Raw genomic sequence first — 27,795 nt, 5'->3', positions numbered from 1 at the left:
TTTGTTTTTACATTTATTTATTTTTGCACTTTTTTATTTAATTATTTTTTCATTTATTTATTTTTTCTTCTGTTCTGAGATGTTGTTGTTAAATGTTAAATATATTGATGAAGAGGAGGATGATGAGGGTTGTCGAGAAATGTTTGTTCAGCTTCAGTTAACAAATACATTTTAGTAGAAATTTTGAAATAGAAAAACAAAAATCAATAGCAAATTGGTAGAGGAAAGAGAAAATGAGTCGTATAGATGAGTTAGTAGCAGCTGTCTTACTTTGACTCTGAGGGTCCAGGTTCAGTACTGAAGACTATAGGTCTCCCCATGGACCAGTCACTCTTCATAGACAGACAGCTGGGTACTGGAGACTCTGCTCTCCGTCTGGACTGAACTCTGCAAACACCAAGATGATTTGATTCACATCACATGAATCCTTGATAAACTCTCTTTTGTAGGTCATTAAGGTAAAACTACTGCTACTGTCAACAATAAGGAGGTTTAACAGTTTGTAGCCGTTCTGTTAGATTAGATTACATCTCTTCTAGCTGACTGACAGCTGTCACAGATATTAAAGGGACTGTTTGTAACTTTTGAAGCGTATAAATGTACCGGGTCGGGACACATGCTCGCTCTCGTCTCCTCTGCCTGCCTTCACTCACACACCACGCTCCTTCTCTCTCTCTCTCTCCACCTCTCACGTGCATGCTGCTCACTCCACACTGCAGAAGAGTTAGTTTAGCTCTGAGAATATCTAGTGAATGTTCAGTGGACGTTTGTGCAGAAATAACTGCTGCAGCTCCTCCAGACCAACAGAGGTTTCCCGTGTCTTGTGAAGTGACGGGGCTCCGCAGAGAGAAACGTTATCGTCTCCCCCGTTCCCTCCGGCCGCGGTCGGGAGGCTGAGGCGGGAAAAGCCAACACTAGGATCAGCATTGATTCATGGAGAGACCTTGGTCTGGTCAGCTAACATTACTGCCAAGCAGCTGAAATATAGAGTGATATTGTGCTTTTAGCTGACGTGTGTCTCCTCACTGTGTTGAGCGATGCTCCTTCATGTCTATGTAGAGCGAGCACAAGCGCCAGCAACAGGACGCTGACTTTAGTTGACTTAACGGACACAGGTGAAGCTGTTAACAAGACATTATGATTCTTACTAACACTCCCTTTAAGAGGAAGAGTTGATGAAGTCTGTTAAATTGTAGTTGGCAAATACATTAGTGTAGAATTTTGAAGACAACAGAAAACATGGTATTGTCAGAGGAAAGATGAAATGAGTGGTATAGATGAGTTAGTAGCAGCTGTCTTACTTTGACTCTGAGGGTCCAGGTTCATCACTGAAGACTGGAGGATCACCTTTAGACCGATCACTCTTCATAGACTGACGGCCAGAGACTAGAGACTTTAGTCTGTCCTCCTCTTCCTCCACACAGTCACTCATCTTCTGATCTGAAGTCAGTCTGACAGGTCAAACAGGAACACTGACTGTGAACATGAAGAGGAAACAAGTTAGTACAAGAGAACAGGAAGTAACACACACCCTCTCTATGGCTGCATCCCAAAGCTCTTCATTTTCATTTCCTCTCTCCTCGCTCCTCACACACCGCCAGTCACTGAGAGATCTTTATAAAACCTGATGAACGGACTTTAAATCACTTTCATTTATTAGAATGATGTGTCTTTTCATGATCTGTTATTTCCCCCGTTAACTTTTATTAATGATTCTATTAAAGTCAGAGAGAGAAGGAGAGTCTGTCTGTCAGCAACAAACACCTTTTACATCATTTATCCTCATTCAGTCACATGAGGCTGATGATTCCTGAACGTCTGGTTTGATATGAGTTACATCATTTACATTTTCCCTTTAGCCCAATAAATAATGTCCAGTGTTCAAAAGACACCATAGTCATATTCTGAGTTATGAAATAATGAACGGAAAGGAAAGGAGCTTCAATGCTTCCTCTATTATCTCCTTTAGCAGAGGACACACTGGAGCATCCTTTACCAAAGGAAAGGAGCTTCAATGCTTCCTTTAATATCTCCTTTAGGACACACTGGAGCATCCTTTACCAAAGGAAAGGAGCTTTAATGCTTCCTTTAATATCTCCTTTAGGACACACTGGAGCATCCTTTACCAAAGGAAAGGAGCTTCAATGCTTCCTTTATTATCTCCTTTAGCAGAGGACACACTGGAGCATCCTTTACCAAAGGAAAGGAGACAATAACATCCCACAATGCCTTGCGGCTGCAGCATTTAAAGCGACGCAGCGTTCATAATAATAAACTAGATGCTGATCTTGCATATTATTTTCATACACTGTCAAGTTATTGTCCAAATATGTGCCTTGTCCAAACTTGAAAGAGACTGAAACATCCACTGTAAGATTTTAACTGGAATCCACTCAATGAAACAGCTTTTCCTTTTTCTCTCCTTTATTTTTTAGGTTGAGTTGCAGGTTCATTTCACTTTAGTGATTAGCCATTAGTCATTAGGCATTAGGTGAAAAACCTTTCAAATAGAAAAAATACAGAAAAGAAAATATTCACATTATTACCAAATAAGTATAAATAAGAACAAAGAGAGACTATGCAAAATTCATTACTCCTTATTTAAGTTAATACACACACTCCCATTAAATGTCTCATGTCAAATACAAATAAGCCTTAACATAAAGGTAATATATATAAACATATATCCACACACACACATATACATATATACATACATATGTGCATTATATTATTTTATTTAATTACTATTTTTAATTATTTAATTAAGCACAAAGTATCTTATATTTTATAATTACTTTTGAGTTCATATCAAATCACGTAGCAATCCTAAACTACATTTCCCATAAGCCCCCACAATTCACCGTGCCTCTCACCGCATCATCCACCGGACACTCAAAACAAACAATCGGCAGCACCAAACAAACGATCCGCCACAAACAAAGTCAACCACCGGCACAAACAGACGGACTAAAACACCAGCAACAGCGATCTCCGCCAGAAAAACAGTCTCTCAAAGTGATTCAGTATCCTCACCGGCTGCCTCTCACACTTTGTAGATGTTCTTTTCGCATAGTTTTACTGCAGATTGCAGCGCTGGTTTGAATGAAAGTCCTGCTAGTTAGCGCTCTGCTATATTTTCAGGACCCTTTTCGCTGTGACACTGAGGAGTGTTGCTTTTATAAACTCCGGGCGTAGTTTGATTAATTACTTCCCTCCCTCTGCTTTACTCACTGAGCACTCAGTTTTGCTACTGGACTTATTAATTTACAAATTACTTTCTGATTTATTTATTTTCTATTTTTCTATTTATATTATTTTATTAATTTCTATTTATTAATTTCTATTTATTAATATTTATAAATCTTAATTTTCCGAAACTTCAGTTTGACTTGACATCCACTAACTGTGATTCATGTTTAATCTGAGTGGACGGTGACTTTCTATTTAATGAATGATTTATTTTGAACATGTAACAAATACCTCAGTAAAACACAAAACAAGAATAACTAATCAAATGAACAGTAAACAATCAATGAACTAATAATCAATATTAATAAATATGATGAATATTTCAAAAAGAAGTGTGAAGAAGTCCAGCCTCCACTTCCAGTATGTGATCCTACCTCTTCTCCAGAACTCCACCAGTTAACTCTATATGGATCATCTAGTCCTGTTTCTTGGTAATGAGGTGATGTTTGTCCTCGTTAGGTCAGATGATCTTTAGGATCTGTTGATAGAGTGTTCCAGCAGCAGTATCTCTCTTTAACACACCGCAGGTGAAGCAGTCTGTCACTGAAACACCTGTTTAATACCGCACGGGGAGAAGCTGCGCCTTTTGTAGTCCATCTTCACAACATTGTAGTTTCACCACAGCAGACTGACGTCACTAACATCCGCCGTGGTCGCATCATAATGACGGAGTCTAGTGAAGGAGCAGTCAGAGGTTGTCTTTTCCTAACTCCTTCTGAAGTCTCCTTCTCATCTCTCCTTGACCTCATGACGTTTTCCACTGAGGTCAAGGAGAAGTGGTTAGGAGAAGTGGTTAGGAGAAGTGGTTAGGAGAAGACGTTAGGACGTCATTATTTGACTATTCCAACGCAACCCTCGTTTCCTCTCTCCTCGCATGGTTTCCTTGCGTCTCTCTCTCTCACACACACACACACGCACACACACACACGCACACAGCCAGTATCCAGTCTAATGAAGCAGCCAGCGCTCCTCCTGCTCACTTCTCTTTACCTCTGCTGGTTCTCTGGTTTTCTGGTTTTCTTGTCTTACAGCAGCTTTAATGAGGATTATTCAGCCAGTCGTGACTTTGTGTTCACAGAAGAATCAAACTGTTGACTTCATTCTAACATTTCTCTCCTCTCCAGTCCACAGGGAGGAAAGTGACTCAGAGAGTTTGACGGTGAAGTCATCAAATGTTGGATTAACACTCACCCTGCTTCAGTCTTCAGTCTTCAGTCGTCTCCTCTCTGTGCCGTTAACACAAGACGGAGTCTGGAAGAACAAACTGAACACTTTCACTTTCGTAGTTCCCTCCCTCTGTTCTCTTCTTCTTCTTCTTCTTCTCTCGGTTTCTGGCGGATCGCAACCAACTTTAAGGTGCATACCGCCACCTACTGTACAAGAGTGTGTAACATCATGTCATGTGCTCTTTACTCCTACTCTTAAATTCTATCCACCAATCCTGTGTCTCTTAAGAACATTAATAATGCCTTCCTGGTGCCTTCAACCCCCTCACCCTCTGTTCCCAGTATCCCCATCAGATCCCAGTCCCGTCCCTCCTCTCTGACTTGGTCCTGTAGTCTTATTCTTTCAGCCTCATACTTTTTACATTGAATTAGGATATGCTCCACATTTTCTTTATCACCACAATCCCCACACATGTCACTGTTCCTTTCCCCCATTAAAGCCAAAGTGCCATTAAGACCTGTGTGATCCAGTCTGAGTCTTGTTATGATGATTTCTTCCCTTCTGTTCCTTTCTTTATACCACTTTGTTATGACCGACTTTTGTATTTTGAAATATCTCCTTCCTTTCTGGTCTTCCTCCCATCTTTTCTGCCATATCTCAACTCCTTTCCTTTTAATCACAGCTTTTCCTTCTCCTTTCCCAAGTAACACTGGTACTGTAATGTCCTTTCCCAAGTGAAACTGGTACTGTAATGTCCTTTCCCAAGTAACACTGGTACTGTAATGTCCTTTCCCAAGTGAAACTGGTACTGTAATGTCCTTTCCCAAGTAACACTGTTACTGTAATGTCCTTTCCCAAGTAACACTGTTACTGTAATGTCCTTTCCCAAGTAACACTGGTACTGTAATGTCCTTTCCCAAGTGAAACTGGTACTGTAATGTCCTTTCCCAAGTAACACTGTTACTGTAATGTCCTTTCCCAAGTAAAACTGTTACTGTAATGTCCTTTCCCAAGTAACACTGTTACTGTAATGTCCTTTCCCAAGTAACACTGTTACTGTAATGTCCTTTCCCAAGTAACACTGTTACTGTAATGTCCTTTCCCAAGTAAAACTGGTACTGTAATGTCCTTTCCCAAGTGAAACTGGTACTGTAATGTCTTTTCCCAAGTGAAACTGGTACTGTAATGTCCTTTCCCAAGTAAAACTGGTACTGTAATGTCCTTTCCCAAGTAACACTGTTACTGTAATGTCCTTTCCCAAGTAAAACTGGTACTGTAATGTCCTTTCCCAAGTGAAACTGGTACTGTAATGTCTTTTCCCAAGTGAAACTGGTACTGTAATGTCTTTTCCCAAGTGAAACTGGTACTGTAATGTCCTTTCCCAAGTAACACTGGTACTGTAATGTCCTTTCCCAAGTGAAACTGGTACTGTAATGTCCTTTCCCAAGTGAAACTGGTACTGTAATGTCCTTTCCCAAGTAACACTGGTACTGTAATGTCCTTTCCCAAATAACACTGGTACTGTAATGTCCTTTCCCAAGTAAAACTGGTACTGTAATGTCCTTTCCCAAATAACACTGGTACTGTAATGTCCTTTTTCCAAGTAAAACTGGTACTGTAATGTCCTTTCCCAAGTAAAACTGTTACTGTAATGTCCTTTCCCAAGTAACACTGGTACTGTAATGTCCTTTCCCAAGTAACACTGGTACTGTAATGTCCTTTCCCAAGTAACACTGGTACTGTAATGTCTTTTTGCAGTGAACTTTTTGCTAGTTTATCTGCAAACTCGTTCCCTTTCACCCCCTCGTGTGCTGGAACCCAACAGAATAATACATCTATACCCCCTCTGTGCAGTCTTAGCAAGCTATAGTACAATTCAATGATTAAATCTTGCCTTACAGCTTTTGTTGAATGTATACTTTCCAAAACAGCTTTTGAATCCGTGCATATTACCACTCTGTCAGGTCTGACCTCCTCAACCCACTGCATTGCAATAATGATTGCCACTATTTCTGCTGTGTACACTGATACCTGGTTTGAAATTCTTTTAGAAATAGTTATTTTAAATTCTGGAATATAAACACCAACTCCCACACACTCCTGTTTATTTTTGGATCCATCTGTATATATTTTGAGATAATTATTATAGCTGTTCCTTAGGTATACACTTGTTTTAACTCCCACTTCATTTACTTGCCATTCCCTTTTCTTTTCAATGATACTCATGTCTATTTTAACTTCTGGGAGCAGCCAGGGGGGTACGCTGCTTATTGGTGTCGACCTGGTGAACTCTAAGGCCTCCAATCCATATGTCCGCACTTTTTCTTCCATTGTCCATCCAAATCCATACCCTTGAAACTTAGAGTATTCCCAGCAGTTTTGTAATGTTACCTTTGTAGGATTTTCTTCTCCACTTCCTTTTAACCTAACCCAGTATGCTAGAGCTAATTTCTCTCTTCTTAATTCAAGTGTAGTCTCTCCTGCTTCAATTAATACTGCCTTAATGGGTGTTGATTTAATGGCTCCGATACATAACCGTAATGCTCTATACTGTACTCTATCCACTTTTTGTAATGTTGTCTTTGCTGCTGCTTCATAAACTATACAACCATAATCTATTGTTGATCTCATGATTGCCCTATATATGTCAATCAATGACTGTTTATCTGCCCCCCAGTTACTTCCAGCCACAGCTTGTAGTAAATGTATTACTTTTTTGCATTTTGTTTCCAGATGTTTTATATGAACATGCCATGTATATTTACTGTCTAACCATAGACCCAGATATTTGTATTCATTCACCCTCTCCATCAACTGACCATATAATGTTAAATTCTCAGTATTAATGTTTCTCTTTTTTGTAAATATCATATAACATGTTTTATTTGTTGACATTTTGAATCCCCACTCATATGACCATTTCTCCACTTTCCCTATTGCTTTCCTTATATTTTCCATCACATATGGCACATTTCTTCCCCTCATCCATATTGCCCCATCATCTGCATATATCGCTGATTTGATGCATCCATCTAAATTTTCAAATATATCATTTATCATTACGTTAAACAACACCGGGCTGATTGCACTCCCCTGGGGGATACCATTTTCTATATTGTAGTCCTTAGATACTTCTGTTCCAACCTTGACTTTAAATTTCCTGTCTGTTAAAAAGTCCATTACCCAATTATACAACCTCCCTCCAATACCCATTTGACCTATCTTGATAAGCAGCCCTTCCCTCCACATAGAATCATATGCTTTTTCTATATCAAAATATACTATTGTCATCACCTCTTTCATTTTGAGTGTCTTTTCTACCTCATTAGTTACTCTAACTAGAGCATCTATTGTAGATCGACCTTTTCTAAAACCACACTGAACATTACTCACTAACCCTCTCTGTTCCAAAACATACATTAATCTACGTACTATTATCTTCTCCATCCATTTGCATAAGTGAGATGTCAACGCTATGGGCCTATAACTACCAGGATTAGCAGGATCTTTCCCTGGCTTGTTGAATGGTAATATTACTGCCATTTTCCAACAACTTGGTATGACTCCCTCCATCCAGATTTTATTGAAGAGTCTCAACACTAACTTAAATGATTCCACTGGTAATTGTCTAAACATGGCATAACATAACTGGTCTTGTCCTGGTGCTGTATATCCAGTATTTGTCAAGGCTATTTTGAGCTCTGCCATTGTAAATTCCACATCCAGCGTTGACATATCATCCTCTCTCTTCTCTCTCACGTTTTCATTCTCACTGAGCACACGCTCTTTTTGCTGCCTGTGTATATTATCAAGGTGCTCCCCACTATGTACTGCTGCAAATGCCTTACCTAACACTTCCGTCTTTTCTTTATCTGATACTGCCATCCTCTCCCCGTCAATCAATGCTGGAATTTTTATTGACTTCCTTTTCCCACTCATTTGTTTAAACATGGACCAGACATCACCTAACTTCACTCCTCTGCCAATGGTGGAACAGAATTCTCTCCAAGTCCTCTTTTTGGTATATTTGACTGTTCTGCGAGCCACTGCCCTTTTCCTTTGATACTCAATGAGATTCTCTTGTGACATGTTTTTTCTCAGAGCTCTGAATGCTTTATTTCGTTCTTTAACAGCTATGCTGCATTCCTCATTCCACCAAGGTACCACTTTCTTCCTACCCTGTGTTGTTCTTTTTGGTACACTTAGTTTTGCAGCATTCAGTATATGTTCTGTAACTTCACTTGTACATTCCTCTATGCTCCCTTCTAATATTACCAAGTGAGCTGACTCCTCACAACATATTGTAAACTTCTCCCAGTCAGCTTTGCCAAAACACCACCTTGTAATTGTGCTCCCTTCCTGTATACATACATTTGTGTTTATTATAGTGAGAACTGGGAAATGATCACTTCCTATAGTTGACTCTTCCTTAACATACCATTCGCAAGCATTCACCAAACTACCCGTCACCATTGTAAGATCTAAATATGATATTGTACCCCTACTCACATCTATTCTTGTGCCTTTACCATTATTAAGACAGACCAATGATCTTTCTTCCATTATTTCTTCCACTATATTTCCATTATTGTCTGTGTGATTACTACCCCATAAGCTGCTGTGTGCATTGAAATCCCCACACCATATTTCCTTCTTACATACTTCCCCTGCCATTTCATTGAACATATCTATAGTTAGGTTCCTACATGGATTATAGAAATTGATTAATTTAATATTTCCTTCATTCCTGGGGCTGCAAATCTCCACCACAATACCTTCCATATCTTCAGGGGACTTAATCTTCCTGTAAGCCAATCCATCTTTGAAAAAGGTTGCACACCCTCCACCATTTTGGTTGTTAGCTCTATCATGTCTTATAGAGCTGAACCCTGGAATCACAAAGTCTAAATGTGGATGTAACCACGTTTCTTGCACACATATAATATCTGGTACTACTTCTAATTCATATACATACTTTTTAAATTCTTGCCCATTAGCTATCAGGCTTCTCGCATTCCACTGAAGTATATGGAGCACCATAATTAACACTTTAACCCTCATTCTGTCCATTTTCCCCAACCTCAGTTGCTGTCAGAAGTGCATGTATCTGATCTGCTTTTATATCACGTATATCAAGGAATCTTCCTGCTGCCTCCACTATGTTCTTGATTCTATCACTTTTCTTTTTTAGCTGAGCTGCAACATTAATGGTGTGGCAGATGAAGACAACAAATTCCACTTTGTTTACTACCAGTGAATCATCATTAATTTTACATTTATGAGCACGAGCATTTTGCATATTGTCTGGGACTTGGGTTTGTGCTTGATTTCCTAGTGCATTACCATCCCTTTGTGCTGTGTTTCTTTGTTCTATTTCACTGGAATTCCTGTTGTTTGTTTCTGTCGCCCTTACTTTCTTTAGTGCTTCTGCGTATGATATTTTGTTCATTGTCTTAACTCTCTGCACTTCTCTGGCTTCTCTCTGCACTTCACATCCTCCAAACGCAGCACTATGCTCACCTCCGCAGTTACAGCATTTAACCTTTGCATCCTTATCACATTTTCCATACTCATGCTGTCCTCCACATCTCGCACACCTTAGCTTTCCTTTACACTGCTGTGCTGTGTGCCCCATTCTTTGGCATGCATAACATCTGAGAGGTTTGGGAATGTATTCCCTCACGCTGTAGTTCATGTATCCCATTTGCACCGATTTTGGGAGGGTTTTCTCAAACTGAACCACTACCGATAAGGTTTCCTTCAGTGAGCCATCTCTTTTACTTTTAATCCGTATGGCATCAATTACTTTACCACCTTTAATCTCATGTTTAACATCTTCCATGGACATACTCAATGGGACTCCAGAGATTACTCCTCTCAACTTTACCATTGCTCCAGGTATATGAGCCTTCATCTTTTCCCCTGTAAGTGTTGTCATTTTGAGGATCTTTTCCTGCTGTTGTTTGCTGTTTGCATGTATCAACACTCGTTTATTGTTCAAGAACCTGGCCATTTTGATTTTCCCAATCTCCTCTTCGATCGCTCTGGTAAGTTTGATCGGGTGGTAGTGTCCGCCATCCTGATTGAATTCAATTATTACTTTCCACTCCGCTTCTTGTGTTTGATCCGTCTGCCTATCATTGTGACTGGTTCTTGATTTTTTATTATTTCCTCTGACAACTTCACTATCATCCGACCAACTTCTCTCTCTTGCTATCCGCTCTCTCTCTCTCTCGCAGCCCTTTTCTTCCTCACAGATTTAGGTAACTTCCATTCCATTTCACTTCCATTATTTCCATCAGAACTATGTGACATGATGTTACAGTCAAAGTACAGTTTATGCTAATCCGCCAGCAAATCTTTCAATCCTACTGCGTTCGCAAATTACTTCCGTCTCTCTCTAGGAAAAACCTCGAGCTCGCTCCTCATGAAAGTGTCCGCCAGACCAACTCAATCAGACCCACGTTCTTCCCGTGGTCTCCCCTCTGTTCTCTGTCCTCATGTTCCTGCGTCACCTGGTCAGTGTGGCTCCTCCTCTCTCCATCTACAGGTAATCACCTGAGTTCATCTGTGACTGAGGCCCCCCCCCCACGAGAATCATTTAATAAGTAAATAAATAGTGTTCAGATTTACAACAATAAATTAGAAAGATATATAAATATTTTATATATATATATATATCGAACAAAATATATATTATATTTAAAATAAACAGTAAATAAATATATTTATCTTAAAAATAAAGAATAGTTTTAAAAGTAAAAGTAAATAAATAGTTATGATCTACAAAAATGAATAAATAAATAAATGTTATTTTAAAAGTAAAAAGAATAATTAGTATTACGATACATGAAACAAAAATATCTTTAAAAAATAAAGAATAGTTTTAAAAGTAAAAGTAAATAAATAGTTATGATCTACAAAAATGAAGTAAGTAAATAAATAGTGTTGTGAAATAGAAAAATAAATAAAAATACAAAATACAAATATTTTTAAAAAGTAAAAAAGAATAAACAGCATTATGATATATAAAATAAAAAGTATCTTAAAAATAAAGAATAGCTTTAAAAATAAAAGTAAATAGTATTACGATATACATAAAACAAATAATATCTTTAAAAACAAAGAATCATTTTAAAAGTTAATAAATTGTGTTAAGATTTACAAAAATAAATTAGAAAAATATATAAATATTTTGAAAAATAAAATAAATATAAATAGTATTACGAAATATATCGAACAAAATATATATTTAAAATAAACATTAAATAAATAGATATATAATAAAAAGTATTTTAAAAATAAAGAACAGTTTTAAAAGTATATATCTATATATATAAATATAAATAAACAATAAACCGACTGTGTCTCCTGAGAGAACGAGTGAAAGAAGTGGTGATGTGGAGATAACGAGTGTAGAAATAGAAATGATGAACCATGACGGCACTCAGCTTCCAGAGATGATCACACTGAATGTGTGTACATGTTGTTTCACTGTGTAGCGTTTCAGCTTTAACGGACGTTAAATGTGAAATGAGTTGGAGTAATCTTTGTTGTTTCACAGGGTTGGGTCAACCTGCTCACGAGGCCACTATTTAGTTTGACAAACATTAAAGTTGTTCTTTCTGTTTTGTTGTCTGACATTAGATGAAGCTGAATATCTGCGTGATGAAGACAACTTCATCAGAAAGCAGGAAAAGCTTTTGGTTCGTGGTGTCAACGTGCAGCTGTCACCGATTTTACCCCCAAAACATTTGAGATGTTTCACCCCCCAAAATCTTTGTTGACTTGCGTCTTTTCCTTGCGTCTTAGTCCCTCCCACCAGGGAAGCATGGAGAGACGCAAGGAAACCATGCGAGGACAGAGGAAACGAGGAAAGCCGATTTAAGAGTAATGGAACGTCGTTTCCTCTGAAGCGTCACGTGAAGCGACGTCCGTTTCTGATGACAGCAGCAGCTGATCACATCTGGATCAGCTGTCAGTCGACTTTAACAGCTGTTTATGTCTGACCTGATCTAATAATACTAATAAAGACACTCAGTTGTTCTCAGTGGCAGAGCAGCAGTGTTTCTCTCTGTAGTCTGTTACCTGTTTAACAAACTGTGCACATGAATAACAGCTGCAGTCTGTATGTCTACTGTGGACTGAGTCCTGCTTAGAGGACCAGGAACCATCTCTACTGTGGACTGAGTCCTGCTGAGAGGACCAGGAACCATCTCTACTGTGGACTGAGTCCTGCTTAGAGGACCAGGAACCATCTCTACTGTGGACTGAGTCCTGCTTAGAGGACCAGGAACCATCTCTACTGGAACAACACCTTTATATTATGTATTCATTATTAGCGTCTGTAGTTATTGATGTTCTGACAGTAGAAGTTATGTATTAGGCTGAATGTTTCAGGGAAAAGTGAAATGATGTAACTCATATCAAACCCGACGCTCAGGAATGATCAGCCTCATGTGACTGAATGGAAATGAGGATAAATGATGTAAAAGGTATAAAAGACAAACTCTCCTTCTCTGTCTGATTTTAACTGGATCCTTAATAAAAGTTAATGAGGGGAAATATCAGAAGATCAAAAGAAAACTCTTTCTAATAAACGCAGAAAGTTGTTTGAGGTCTGTTGTCAGGTGTTATAAACCCCTCTCAGAGTCAGACTCCTTCAGTGACGGTGTGTGAAGCAGAGCTCCTGCAGGTCCTCCTGCTGCTGGATCACTTCACCATCAACATGCTCCGTCTGCTGTTCACTCCTACAGTTAACACAGATTATAACTAGATGGTGAATCAGAACACAACTAAAATATAAATCTGTTAATCTGTGATCTGTCTTCACTCCGGTATGAAACTCAGTGATGTTGATGTATCAGATCAAACCGATCGGCTCAGCGTCCAATCAATAACTGATATCCAATAAGGGGGCGTGTCGGTCGGTAATAAACATCCACTAGGAGAGGAGTCAAGCCGGATAAAAGCACAAATGGGAAAGACCCTGTGTGTTCGGGGCTGCGTTCGAATAGTCACATAATGACGTCCTAACACGTCTCCTAACCACTTCTCCTAACCACTTCTCCTAACCACTTCTCCTAACCACTTCTCCTTGACCTCAGTGGAAAACGTCATGAGGTCAAGGAAAGATGAGAAGGAGAATTCAGAAGGAGTTAGGAAAAGACAACAGAGGTGTTAGGAGAATCAGACTGCTCTTTCACTGTAAACTCCGTCATTATGATGCGACGGCGGTGGATGTTAGTGACGTCAGTCTGCTGTGGTGAAACTACAATGTTGTGAAGATGGACTACAAAAGGCGCATCTTCTCCCCGTGCGTTATTAAACAGGTGTTTCAGTGACAGACTCTTTCACCTGCGGTGTGTGAAAGAGAGATACTGCTGCTGGAACACTATCAACAGATCATAAAGATCATCTGACCTAACGTGGAAGAATATCACTTCATTACCAAGGTTGGAATAGAAATAAACAGGAATATATGATAACTATTGAGTTAATTGTTGGAGTTATGGAGAAGGGGTAGGACCATATACTGTACAGGAACAGGAAGAAGAAAAAACTAACAACAAAAATCCATTTAAATAAAAACGTCTGCCAAATAGTCAGTGGTCATGTCTGTTATGTTTTGTGAACAGTGTTTTCCACTTCTATCTTAATGTTTGATTGAAACTTATAATGAAGTGTAACCGAGCGGTCTTTAATGTGCGGTTATACTTATTGATTATGTGAAATAAGGACACGATGAGACGGAGGCTTGAACTTGCTGGCGTCTTTACTCGTTCCCATCTTCAGACTCCCCTTCTAGTCACAGTAGCATCACATTATACACATTACACTTCCTCTTTCCCTTCACAATAAAAGCTCAGCACTCCCTTGTATTTGCTAACAGGAAGGAAGTCCAACTTGAGGTGTTTCACAAACAGTCCTCTCCATAATAAAGGTTACAATATATTTGTTTAATGTCTCTAGTGGCCACGGTCGGTAACTACACCTGCATTAATGTCAAGTTAGAGGAATTACATACAAGACACACTTCCGGTTACATCCTTCAAAATAAAAGAACAAGAGATGTAGTTATGCTCTTTGTCCACAGGAGGGCAGTGTGATTATGATTTTAATTATAATGATTGTGTCTAACTACAGCTGTTTAGGGTTAGGATTAACAGTAGATCTCATTATTTCTTATCTTTATTTTATTGTTTATATTTTATTATTTATATTTTATTATTTATATTTAGCTTTATCTGATTTTTATTAATTTATTATTATTATTATTATCATTATTTTATTGATTATATTTTTTGTACTTATTTTATTTAATTTGCACTTTCACACTTTGTGTTGTGCGGAGTCCCTAAAGTCTAGAACTTTACCACTTTTAAATTTAATTAATTTATTATATTTTATTGTTTATTATTATTATTATTATTGTTATTAGTAGTAGTAGTAGTTGTAGTAGTAGTAGTATAATACTACTTGTTATTTTTTATTATTATTGTTTATAATTATTCCCTCTAGCTAAAAACGATCATTGTATTGGGATAAATAAAGTAGTTTCTTATCTTATCTTATTTCTTAACTGATGGTATTTGCTAGAATTGTTTAAATGATTTTATCTTATTTTAAGTTATATTTTTGTTTCTGGATTATTATTGACTTTTATTCTTTATTTTTACAGTAGAGCCGTCTGTAACTCTGGTTGAAAGGTCTATAAAGAACATCACTCTGACATCTGCATAATGAGGGCCAGAACTTTTCATACTTTAGGTTGATTTTGATGCTAATACTTCTGTACTTTTACTGGAAAGCAGGACTTGTAGTATTTCTGCACTGTAGTATTAGTACTCTGACTGTGTATTAGAGTATGAAGTGAACAGCAGATGATCAGACTGTGACTTTAAGACTTTCACCTCAGTATCTGAGGGTCAATATTTGACTGTAATAAAACTGATAAAAGACGTGATTGTCGTTTTATTTCAGTCTGAATGCTTCGCTGACAGCATTATGAATCGATTTAGTCTGACTTCACAGTCATTTAACTTAAACTTTCTTCTTCTACTGCAGCCACCTTCTAACAATACATCCGATTATGTTCTTGCTGTAATATAAGTAATATTTAAATTATGTAAATCTCATCTAAATTCCTGGTCTCAAAGAGACATCTCTATCATAGGCCGAATTCTTCTTACAGAAATGGAGTGCATTTCCCGATTCATCTACCCAGCTTACTCCTTATCACTTCCCAAAAATGCAATAAAAGCCATAAACCAAGCTAATTTCAGTTATATCTGGAAAAGGAAAACACACTATATTAAGAAAGGTACTATGGTTAAAGAATATGAGGAAGGTGGACTTAAGGCTATTGATATTGAATACATTAATGAAACTATTAAGATCATTTCTAAAACATGAAAAAAGTTTTTGGTTTCATATGCCCAGTGAAATTTTTACTAAACTAGGAGGCATCGGCTTCCTTCTTAGATGCGACTATGACTTCACAAAACTCCCCGTCAAATGATCCTTGTTTCATCAACAGGTTTTACTTTATTGGAAAATGATATACAAACATAATTATAGTCCCCATAAAACCCCAATACGGAATTGCCGGTATGTATTACTTAAAAATAAATCCATATTTTTACAAAATTGGTTAGAAAAAGGAAAATGATCTGTGATGCATTTATTGGACAATACAGGAAACATTCTACCATTTGAGGGCTTTTGTTCTAAACTCAGCCTCGTTGACAGAGGTCAGTATAACAATGTTGTCAAAGCAATCCCTCAAGCTGTAATTGTGATGGCATATCATTTATCTCAAGATAATGTAAACCCCAATCTCCCTTCACTTTTGGTGAATGGTCACAACCTCATTAACTTAAAACTACCTAACGTCACCTTTACTAAAGACTTATATCCGTTCTCTTCAAACAGAAATTCAATTCTAAAACTTTTCTCTAAAAAAGATGCTGAGAGTCTAAGATCGAAATTCTTTAAATGTCCTATTGCACCAAAAGTGAAGGAGGTTCACTTTAAGGTTCTCAGTGAAATATATATAATATCCCCCTCTGCTGAGTTCTTAAGAAACCGTTTTGGTTTTGATCACAATAACTGCTGGTTCTGTGATGAACACATTGAAACTACAGAACATTTATTTTATGAATGTATTTTTGCTAATGCTCTCTGGGATGATTTGCATTTTTGGTTGTCCACTAAATTTGTATTTTTTTTCTAATCTAACAAAGGTAAATGTTATATTTGGTACAATTGTGAAAGATCCCGTACATGAATGACCTGGCAATCAATAATCCATAATCATTGTTTTTATACATAAAAATAGATTCCTGAAATCAAGACCACATTTCTATGTTTTCCATCAGGAGCTGTGTCTTTACTTTTCATCTCTGAAACATAGGAAGAAAAAGATGCTATGAAGCTTTCAATGTTAGTTGAGGACCTTAACCTTACAGAGAACCCCTAAAGCACTATAATCACTATTATCACTATTATCACTATTAGCACTATTCCCTTTTTTTTTTTTATTCTTTTTTTTTTTTTATCTCTTTATCCACACCCAATGCACTGTATGCCTAGAACTAATCTGCAGAGGCACTTTGGGTTCAGAATATATGAATGAATAAAGACAAAGTGAAACCCAGGTCCAGGTGGAGGAGGTGGTGGAGTGTGGAGCAGAAGGAGTGGAGGAGTCTCAGTGTGTCTGCAGAGACTGTGCAGAAGGACAGATACACTGATGATACTCTGTCAGGTCCAGAGGAACACACAGGGATGATGGTGGTTAGAGATCACCTCCTACTCTTCCATCTGATGAGAGAAGAGGAAGACACCAGAAGTCATCAATCAGTGTTTACAGAGACTCCCTTCATCAGCTGTCAGTCAGCATCCAGTATAAAGAGCAGAGGGACTTCAGTCTGTGCAGCGTAGCCAGCTTCCTTTCAGCTCTCATGTTAACGTATTGGAGTGAACACACTGAGCTCAGAGCTCACAGACCAGAGGCCTGTACTACGAAGCCAGTCCAACACACCCAGGGTATCTTCTCCTTATCTGGTTTAACTAACCCCTCAACCAAGATCCCGCTAAGCGGTCCTACGACAGTTCTGATCAACTCGGTAAGTCAACCCAGGGTTTCTCAGTCTGGCTGTGAGCGCGTTCACATAGAAGGGGCGGGGTTTGTAGCACATGACCAATCAGAGACATGGATCAGTCTACGGTCAGCAAAGCGGCACACTTTACAAACGCATAATAGACAAGTTAAACACATAATCCAGACTAGAATTAACACAGTTTAAACTGCCAAATGCAGGAAGGACGCATACGAGATGAGGACTAAATCCACAGTCTTGTTGTGTGTAAAATGACCTGTAACGTTGATCTTAAACTAATCGGAGGCTTCAGCAGTCTGAGTTAGATGTATTAGGGCTGGGTGACTTGGACAAAATCAAATATCACAATATTATTTTGTGTAAATGACCAATAATAGAACAGCTAGAACAGTCTGGTAAATTCAGAAAATTACATAACTTTACTGTAATTTAGCCTTTAAAACCAGGAAAGACAACACTTATGCCATATCACAATATTACTAGGACTGTCAATCCATTAAAATATTTAATCAAGATTAATTACAAATGAATCACACATGTTTTATCTGTTCTAAATGAACATTAAAGGGAGATCTGTCAAGTATTTAATCCTCTTATCAACATGGGAGTGGACAAATATGCTGCTTTATGTAAATGTATGTATATATTTATTATTGTAAATCAATGAACAACACAGATCAATGTCAGGTATTGATCAGAAACCCTCACAGGTACTGCATTTAGTATAAAACAATATGCTCCAATCATAACATGGCAAACTGCAGCCCAACAGGCAACAACAGCTGTCAGTGTGTCAGTGTGCTGACTTGACTATGACTTGCCCCAAACTGCATGTGATTATCATAAAGTGGGCATGTCTGTAAAGGGGAGACTCGTGGGTACCCATAGAACCCATTTACATTCACTGATCTGGAGGTCAGAGGTCAAGGGACCCCTTTGGACACGGACATGACAGTTTTTCCTCGTCAACATTTAGTGTTAGTTTGGAGTGTTATTTAACCTCTTCATGACCAGCTAGTCTGACACGGCTGGTACCGATGGATTCATCAGGTTTATAGTTTACTATGATACCAGTAGTAGTAGTAGCAGTAGTAGTAGTAGTAGTAGTAGTAGTAGTAGTAGTAGTAGTAGTATGACATGGTAGGTACCGATGGATTCATCAGGTTCTGTAGTTTCAGATGAAACCAGTTTCTTCACTCTAGCTTTAAAACTGAGCTGCTACAACCTAAAAATCACAAGTTGCGTTAATGCGTTAAAGTATTAGTGGCGTTAAAACAAACTTGCGTGATCAGGTTATTATTGCGTTAACTCTGACAGCTCGACTAAATATGGAGTCTTTTTGGATAAGGAGATCAAACAGAGCGTTTCAGACAGAGGGTGTAAAGAGGTGCTGCAGCACAGCCGGGAGAAGAAAAGTAAAGTGATTTTTGAACATTAAAGCATGTTAACATGTTCTAGTAGAAACCTAAAATACAAGTATGAAGCTGAACATCAGCCTGATAGGTCCTCTTTAAAGGTCATACACAGACTGAACAGTAAAACGTCAGCTGTGATTACTGGACTTCAGCAGAGGTTCTGGTCTGTATAAAGACCACATGGTTACTAAATGTAACCATGGTTCTATGATGGTTCTATTTCTCAATGAGAGAACACACACTTTCTGATCAGATTTGATGGTACGATAGTTTGATGGATGAGGACCACTGTCTCTATACATGATGTGATGCTGTCAGCTGTAATCCAGCTTTATTTCCTGGAGACATGAACACAACAACAACATCTTCTTCACATCAACTCTAACACATGATCACAACAAGCTTCTGGCTGATCTGATTGGCTGACTGTTCTCTCTCTCTGTGTGTGTGTCACCGTTCTCCTCTCACAGCTTAACGGAGGAAACACATCACAACAATACTGCTGAAACCAGCATGGACCGACTCCAACCCTCTACTGACCTCAGAGTCTCCAGTCTACAGTGTGGACTCTCCACAAGATCAGACAGCAGCTTCACTCCTGAAGCCTTCAGCTTGTTTCCACCCAGATTCAGCTCTCTCAGATGGGAGGGGTTGGATTTCAGAGCTGAGGCCAGAGAAGTGCAGCTGATCTCTGACAAACTGCAGCTCCTCAATCTGAATAAAGAATAAATGATGAAGATAAAAATCACTTTATAATTCATGTCATGTCATGTCAACACACATCAATACCAAGCTGCTGATCTCTCTAAAATCAAATTCCATACTTCTCCATACTGCGTAGGAACCCTGAATATTAGTTCAGAGGATCTTCTGTATCCAGATGTGACCATTTACCAACAATGATAAACATTAATTTACTTTAACAACTAACAGTGGACATTTTCTACACTTTCTTTAAGAAACACAAGTCTTTAGTGACTGCAGACTGAATTTAGTTCAAGAAACATGAAAATATGAAGAAAAGGACATTAACAACTTTATGGATGTAAGTTATGTTTGTACATAAATCAGGTTCAATTGTTAATTAAACATATAAGATCTCTAACAGTAACAGAGAGTCAGTGAACTGACCTCAGAGTCTCCAGTCTACAGTGTGGACTCTCCAGAAAACTACACAGGAGCTTCACTCCTGAATCCTTCAGCTTGTTGTGACTCAGCTCCAGCTCTCTCAGATGGGAGGGGTTGGACTTCAGAGCTGAGGCCAGAGAAGCACAGCTGATCTCTGACAAACTGCAGAGACTCAATCTGAATAAAGAATAAATGATGTAAGTTTAGAAGACAATGTTCCTGCTTGAAATCATTCAATGTTTAATAATGTGTTCAGAGCTGAAGAAGGTTTAGAACGTAGAAGTTTAGAAAATGTAAACTCCAAAAACCTGAAGCCAACAGGATGCAGGTTAAAAACTGTCAAATACAAACAGTGAAACAGAGCTCTCATTAATATTAATGACAACGTGCTGCTACTTCAATAAAGACGTAGTGATTTCACCTCTTAAACTCTGACAGCTCCACCAGTGGATCCATCGATACAAACTCATGTTGAGCAGCCAAACACAAATAAGAACCACAGAAACTGATTCAAGATTCAACTCAAGATCTTAAAGTTTCTAAAGATGTCAAATATGTCAGGATGGATTTTGGGGAAATGTGAACAAAAGATATTTAAGATAAGACATCTACAATATATTTGAGGAATAGTGGAGTCATAAAATCAAAGGATCTTCAGTTTAAACTCTTCAGTCAGTAAAAGCATCATATAGCTTCATAACATTTATAGAAAAAAAAAATACTGAACATATTTATTATTGTCTGATAGCAGAAAGAGAGATTATTTATTTTTTCTTCATATTTATATATTTATATTAGCACTTCTTGGAAAAAAGAAACATGATGAAAGTCAAGAGTTGTGATATATGAAGGTTTTAAATGTGTAGCTCAACATTGCTCTGCCACAGTCAATGGACTAAACCACTGAAGAAGAAAATGGACTTTAGCATTAAGAGACTCAGTGTGGATCAGTATAATATCAGCCTGATGTCTGCAGTTTAGTGTCACCACAACTTTCACATCATATTAATCTCAGTACACAAGTAAAAAATAGTGTCTGACCTCAGAGTCTCCAGTCTACAATGTGGACTCGCCAGAAAACCAGACAGCAGCTTCACTCCTGAATCCTTCAGCTCGTTGTGACTCAGATGCAGCTCTCTCAGATGGGAGGGGTTGGACTTCAGAGCTGAGATCAGAGAAGCACAGCTGATCTCTGACAACTTGCAGTGCCACAATCTGAATAAAGAATAAATTATGAAGATAGAAATCACTTTATAATCCAATCAGATGTGTTCAGGTTTTAAATGTGTAGCTCAACATTACTATGTCCTAATCAATGATCTTTTCCCTAAAATGAGTATAGTGACTTTGTCATTGTGTTATTGTGGATCATCATAATGTCAGCCTTCTACAGACATCATCCAGATGTCACCACAACATTCATACAGCTGTTCATGTCAACACACATCAATAACAAGCTGCTGATCTCTGTCAAGTCTGGAATTAGAGGATCCATATTAAATCAGACTTGTTGGACTTCATTACTTCATTTATTACATGGCCTTCTTCTCACTGTATCTGGGAGCTTAGCAGGTTTATGTCATTTACAGGAAAGGTCCACATTTGTTCAAGTGTGTCTGTAAACAACAGCCACATGTCATATGTACATTAAAAGAGTTATTGGTGGCAGTAATCATTCCTCCTGTGAAGTGGTCCCTTCATAACACAACTACACTGTAAGAAATGACTTCAGAAGTTCAACTGAAACTAATATGAAGATTCAGCAGTCTGAGTCCGACAAATCAAAGTTACAGTCTGTTTAGTACCAAATTCCCTCTTTGAGTTACTAATCCTCCTGCAGCTCAACAAGGAAACTGTCAAACACAACATAGTGACTGGATTCATACTAAGGCTGGGCAATATATCCATATTATATCAATATCGTGATATGAGATGAGATATCGTCTAAGATTTAGGATATCCTAATATCTAGGGTTGTCAAAGTTAATCGTTTTAACGCTACCATTTTCTTTAACGCATTAACGCAATCGATCTTCCGGAAGTTGAGGCGGCTCAGTTTTAAAGCTAGAGTGAAGATACTGGTATCATCTGAAACTACAGAACCTGATGAATCCACCGGTACCAACCAGGTCATACTACTACTACTACTACTACTACTACTACTACTACTACTACTACTACTACTACTGGTATCATAGTAAACTAGTAAACCTGATGAATCCATCAGTACCAACCATGTCAGACTGGCTGGTCATGAAGAGGTTAAATAACGCTCCAAACTGTCATGTCCATGTTCAAAGGGGTCCCTTGACCTCTGACCTCCAGATCAGTGAATGTAAATGGGTTCTATGGGTACCCACGAGTCTCCCCTTTACAGACATGCCCACTTTATGATCATCACATGCAGTTTGGGGCAAGTCATAGTCAAGTCAGCACACTGACACACTGACAGATGTTGTTGCCTGTTGGGCTGCAGTTTGCCATGTTATGATTGAAGCATATTGTTTTATACTAAATGCAGTACCTGTGAGGGTTTCTGGATCAATACCTGTCATTGATCTGTGTTGTTAATTGATTTAAAATAATAAATATATACATACATTTACATAAAGCAGCATATTTGTCCACTCCCATGTTGATAAGAGGATTAAATACTTGACAGATCTCCCTTTAAGGTTCATTTAGAACAGATAAAAAATGTGTGATTAATTTGTAATTAATCGTGATTAAATATTTTAATGGATTGACAGCCCTAGTAATATCGTGATATGGCATAAGTGTTGTCTCCCTGGTTTTAAAGGCTAAATTACAGTAAAGTGATGTCATTTTCTGAACTTACCAGACTGTTCTAGCTGTTCTATTATTGGTCATTTACACAAAAAAATATTGTGATATTTGATTTTGTCCAGGTCACCCAGCCCTAATACATCTAACTCAGACTGCTGAAGACTCCGATTAGTTTAAGATCAACGTTACAGGTTATTTTACACACAACAAGACTGTGGATTTAGTCCTCATCTCGTAACACTCAGGTTAAACGGGGATTGCTTCACAGACAGAAGGAATGATGACAGACATCAATAACTCTTTGAATGTACATATGAACATGTGAGTATTGTATTCAGATAGATTTATAAATATGAACCTGCAAAGATGTTTCTGATGCAGAATATTTATTTGGTTTTTGCTTCAAATAATTAGACAATGCTGACATGAAAACAGAGCACAGTTAGATCTGCTGTCAAAAAGAACGTAGGAATAACTTAGAAGCATAGAAACCTCTGATTAGATGGTGTCGTTCATAATCATCACTTATGTGCCTTTAAGTTGGTGCAATACGTGTTTGTTGAAGAGTGCTGCACCTTTAGACATGTTCAAATAGAGAGCTGCAGGAATGAGTCCTAAAACCCAGAAATGAGTCAGCATTTTAGCACTTCCTGTTTCCTCGTCTGGAGGTCAATGGGTTTTTAGTTAGGTGCATGAAATAAGGTCTGTGGTTAAAGGTCCAGTGTGTAGGATCTGGTGGTATCTAGCGGTGAGGTGAGGAGATTACAACCATCTGAAGCCTCTCCTGTGTGCCAAGCGTGTTGGAGAGCTACTGTGACCGACGTGAAAACGTGAATGTCCCTCTCTAGAGCCATCTGGAGCAGAGCCAGTGCAGAGAGAGAGTGTCTACAGACTACATGAACTACAGTCAGTGAACTGACCTCAGAGTCTCCAGTCTACAGTTTGGACTCTCAAGTCCAGCAGAAAGCAGCTTCACTCCTGAATCCTGCAGGTAGTTGACACTCAGGTCCAGCTCTCTCAGATGGGAGGGGTTGGACTTCAGAGCTGAGGCCACAACTTCCCAGTAAGTATCTGAGAGTTCACAGACAAAAAGTCTGTGATGACACAAAGATTACAAAATATGTTATTATGAAAGAGGACAGTTTATATGTACTTCATGCATTTGATGACTAAACAGTTTGATATATACTTCTTTGATTAACATTTGCTCCTCACATCAGTGGATCAGCTAATCTTATCTCACTGGTTGACATGAAACAATAATTCTCATCACTCTCTCTCAAACCTGCAGACTTTCAATCTTTGTTTTTCTTTAATCTTGGTAGAGAAATGAAACAGATCGTGTAATAATATTAGACCTGTACATAATTAAACATTCATATAATTAGATATATTATTCATCAGACGGCTGTTATTGGTGGAAGCTGTGTATTTCCTGTTACTACTCTTCTCTACAGCATCAAGAGAGAGAAACACCTGAGTTTCCTTCTGTGAGGAACAGAATAAAAGGAAAGACTTAAAAACAAGATGATGGAACACAACTTGACTTCATGAGCAATAAAATGCACCATTGCTCGATTCAACACACTCAGGGGTTTTACCACGACTAGCTTTGTGTCGTATGACCAGTAGTTTACGGTGGCTAATGCTAGAGTTGGGTCGATTTTCGCTTTTGCCGGTCTGTCCGGTCTAACTGGCGGAACCGACATTTGTCATTATGACACGTTCTGGCAAACTAAAAAGTATCAGACATCAACAACCTGTGCCGACAGAGACACAGTGCTAAATCCAGCCTGTATTTGCAATATGACAACGTGATTAACGTAATATTATGATGTAATGTTGGTTTATAAACAAGAAGAGGTTTGTTTACTAGGAAGTTCATGTGTTTTTTGGGGTGATGAGACGAGACATGGCAGAGCTGGTCTCAAAGAAAACTAAAACTGTGGCAACATGGCAACAGTTTGGATTTGAAGCCAACGACAGAGATGAGCCCAAAAACACACGAGGTAAGGTGTAATGTGGTGCAAGGCCTATTGAAAGCAAACCCCAGCACCAGAGCTCTGATCCCAGGACCGCCCCGACTCCCCGCCGGATCAGCAAACGTTCTGTTGCTGCCGTTACACCGGTTAGACCCAGCGCTCCACCAGACAGCTGATCTTTTGTTCTTTTCATTTGTTTTACCAGGTTCACATGTCGTCTCCATCACCCAAAAATATAAATCAGAAAAAACTGTAAGATGTAACAATTATTCTAAATAAATAGAATAAGTGTTCATTAACTTGACAGCTAGAAACACAAAGTACTGAAATATTTTGAACTCAACATTTGAAACAGCTCAAGAACATCTGTGACAAAATACAACTGACATATTTATGTAATAAACACGTGGAACACTTATAAGAATATTATATTTTAAGAATAATTTATAGTGTGTATATTTGAAGAACTAAACTACTAATCTACACTGATCTATAAAGTTAATCACATCTGGACTTACCGAGCTTTTCTGCAGTTCCTCACAGCTGGAATCAGTCTCAGTCGTCCCTCCTCTGTTGTGTTGTACTTGTCCAGGTCCAACTCATCCAGAACCTCCTCTGACATCTGCAGCATGTAGGCCAGAGCTGAGCAGTGGATCTCAGAGAGTTCCTTCTTTGATCTGTTCTCTGACTTCAGGAACTCTTGGATCTCCTGATGTACCGAGTGGTCGTTCATCTCCGTCAGACAGTGGAAGATGTTGATGCTTCTGTCAGGAGGGGTTCCTATATTATACATGTTCATCTCCTTCAGGTTGTTGATGATTCTCTGGATGATTTTTGGACTGTTGTCTGTCCGACCCAGCAGACCTCCTAAGAGCTTCTGGTTGGACTCCAGAGAGAGGCCATGAAGGAAGCGAACAAACAGGTCCAGGTGGCCATTTTTACTCCTCAGGGATATCTCCATGGCTCTCTCCAGGAAGTCATCCAGGGTTGAATGAACATATGTTTTTCCCAGGAAGTCCTTCAGTGCCTTTGTGTTCTTGTTTGTGTAACAGTGGAACATGTAGACTGCAGCCAGAAACTCCTGAACGCTCAGGTGAACAAAGCAGTAGACTGTTTTCTGGAAGATCACACACTCTCTTTTGAAGATCTCTGTACAAACTCCTGAGTACACCGAGGCCTCTGTGACATCCAGACCACACCGCTCCAGGTCTTCTTGGTAGAACATGATGTGTCCTTTCTCCAGCTGTTCAAACGCCAGCCTCCCCAGCTTCAGAAGAACTTCCCTGTCAGCCTCCGTCAGCTCCTGTGGACTCGTCTCATGTCCCTCACCGTACTTCTGCTTCTTCCTCTTTGTCTGAACCAACAGGAAGTGTGAGTACATGTCAGTCAGGGTCTTGGGCAGCTCTCCTCTCTGGTCTGTAGTCAACATGTGGTCCAGAACTGTAGCAGTGATCCAGCAGAAGACTGGGATTAGACACATGATGTGGAGGCTCCTGGATGTCTTGATGTGTGAGATGATTCTGCTGGACAGCTCTTCATCACTGACTCTCCTCCTGAAGTACTCCTCCTTCTGGGCGTCAGTGAAGCCTCGTACTTCTGTTACCCTGTCAACACATGCAGGAGGGATCTGATTGGCCGCTGCAGGTCGGGAAGTTATCCAGACAAGAGCTGAGGGAAGCAGATTCCCCTGGATGAGGTTTGTCAACAGCACGTTGACTGATGACTTCTGGGTGACATCAGACACAACCTCGTTGTTCTTGAAGTCCAGTGAAAGTCTGCTTTCATCCAGGCCGTCAAAGATGAACAGAACTTTACAGACAGCGAGCTTCTCTGCTGTGACCTTCTGTAATGTTGGATGGAAAACATGGAGCAGCATGAGAAGACTGTACTGTTCATCTCTGATCAAGTTCAGCTCCCTGAAGGAAAGCAGAACCACCAGACTGACATCTTGGTTCTCAAAGCCCTCTGCCCAGTCCAGAGTGAACTTCTGCACTGAGAAGGTTTTCCCAACGCCAGCGACGCCGTTCGTCAGAACGACTCTGATGTGTCCCTGTTGGTCAGGTAAGGCTTTAAAGATGTCCTGGCACTTCCACTGCAGGGTTCCACTTCCTGTTTCATCCGTTCCTTCAGTCACACGTTCACATCTCCTCCTCAGACTGATCTTATGTTCATCTACAACCTCCTGCAGACCTCTATCTGCTGAAAGAGAAGGGAAACAGTTTTAGACAAAATAAAGAACATCTGCTTATTATTTCCATTGCCAATATTGAAGTGATCAATATAAAGTAAATAAAAAAGAAGTAAAGGTTAAACAGTCCAGTTTCAGTGGAAGCATCAGTCGGTGTACATGTTTGATTGACAGCAGAGGAGGCGGAGCCTCAGCTGTCCGTCTGCAGCTCTTCATCTAAACAGCTCACTGTGGCTGTTCCTTCCTCCCTGTAATGTTTAAAACTCATCCACTCATCAAATAATGCAGAATATGTTCATATCTCGTTGTGTGGACCTGTTTTTATTAACAAAAGCCGGGTTTCCACCAAAAGTTCCTGGGACTTTTTAGTCCTACTACTTTTAAGGACCTGAAAGGTTCCTTCAGTCCACTGTTGTCTGTGTTTCCACTACGGTCTAAAGACCTGTGAAGATTCAGCAAATTAGTCCTCTGATGTAAGAAAAAGCAACATGACATGTGACGAGGGCTGTTGGTGGTCTCAGCGGTAAACACACTCTGCAGTCTGCCGTTCAGTGTGTCGCCCGTTTCATCTAAAAAACACGCTGGAAAAAAATAAACGTTGGTTTTATCTCACTGTGACGACATTTACTGCTGCTCGTTGGATGTAATGAATGCAGAGGAGGAAAGTGAAACTAAAAGCGTCCGTCTCCACAGTAAATCATGTTGAGTATTTCAGGGTTATTTATTTCTGCTTTAGAACGTTAACGCCGTGAAAC

At 39.0% G+C, this 27,795-nt stretch overlaps 1 protein-coding gene across 1 annotated transcript in view; it reads right to left on the bottom strand.

The window, feature by feature from the left end:
* LOC141752673 (protein NLRC3-like) overlaps nt 1–27,795 on the bottom strand; it is a 782,294-nt gene that overhangs the window by 511,659 nt on the left and 242,840 nt on the right. The window contains exon 11 of the mRNA XM_074610793.1: nt 271–387. Within this exon, the coding sequence (XP_074466894.1) occupies nt 271–387 (117 nt within the window). The remainder of the gene's footprint in view (nt 1–270; nt 388–27,795) is intronic.

The sequence above is a fragment of the Sebastes fasciatus genome, chromosome 16 (assembly GCF_043250625.1).
Source record: "Sebastes fasciatus isolate fSebFas1 chromosome 16, fSebFas1.pri, whole genome shotgun sequence".
Taxonomy (NCBI): Eukaryota; Metazoa; Chordata; class Actinopteri; order Perciformes; family Sebastidae; genus Sebastes; species Sebastes fasciatus.
This window is presented reverse-complemented; position numbering and strand designations above follow the sequence as displayed.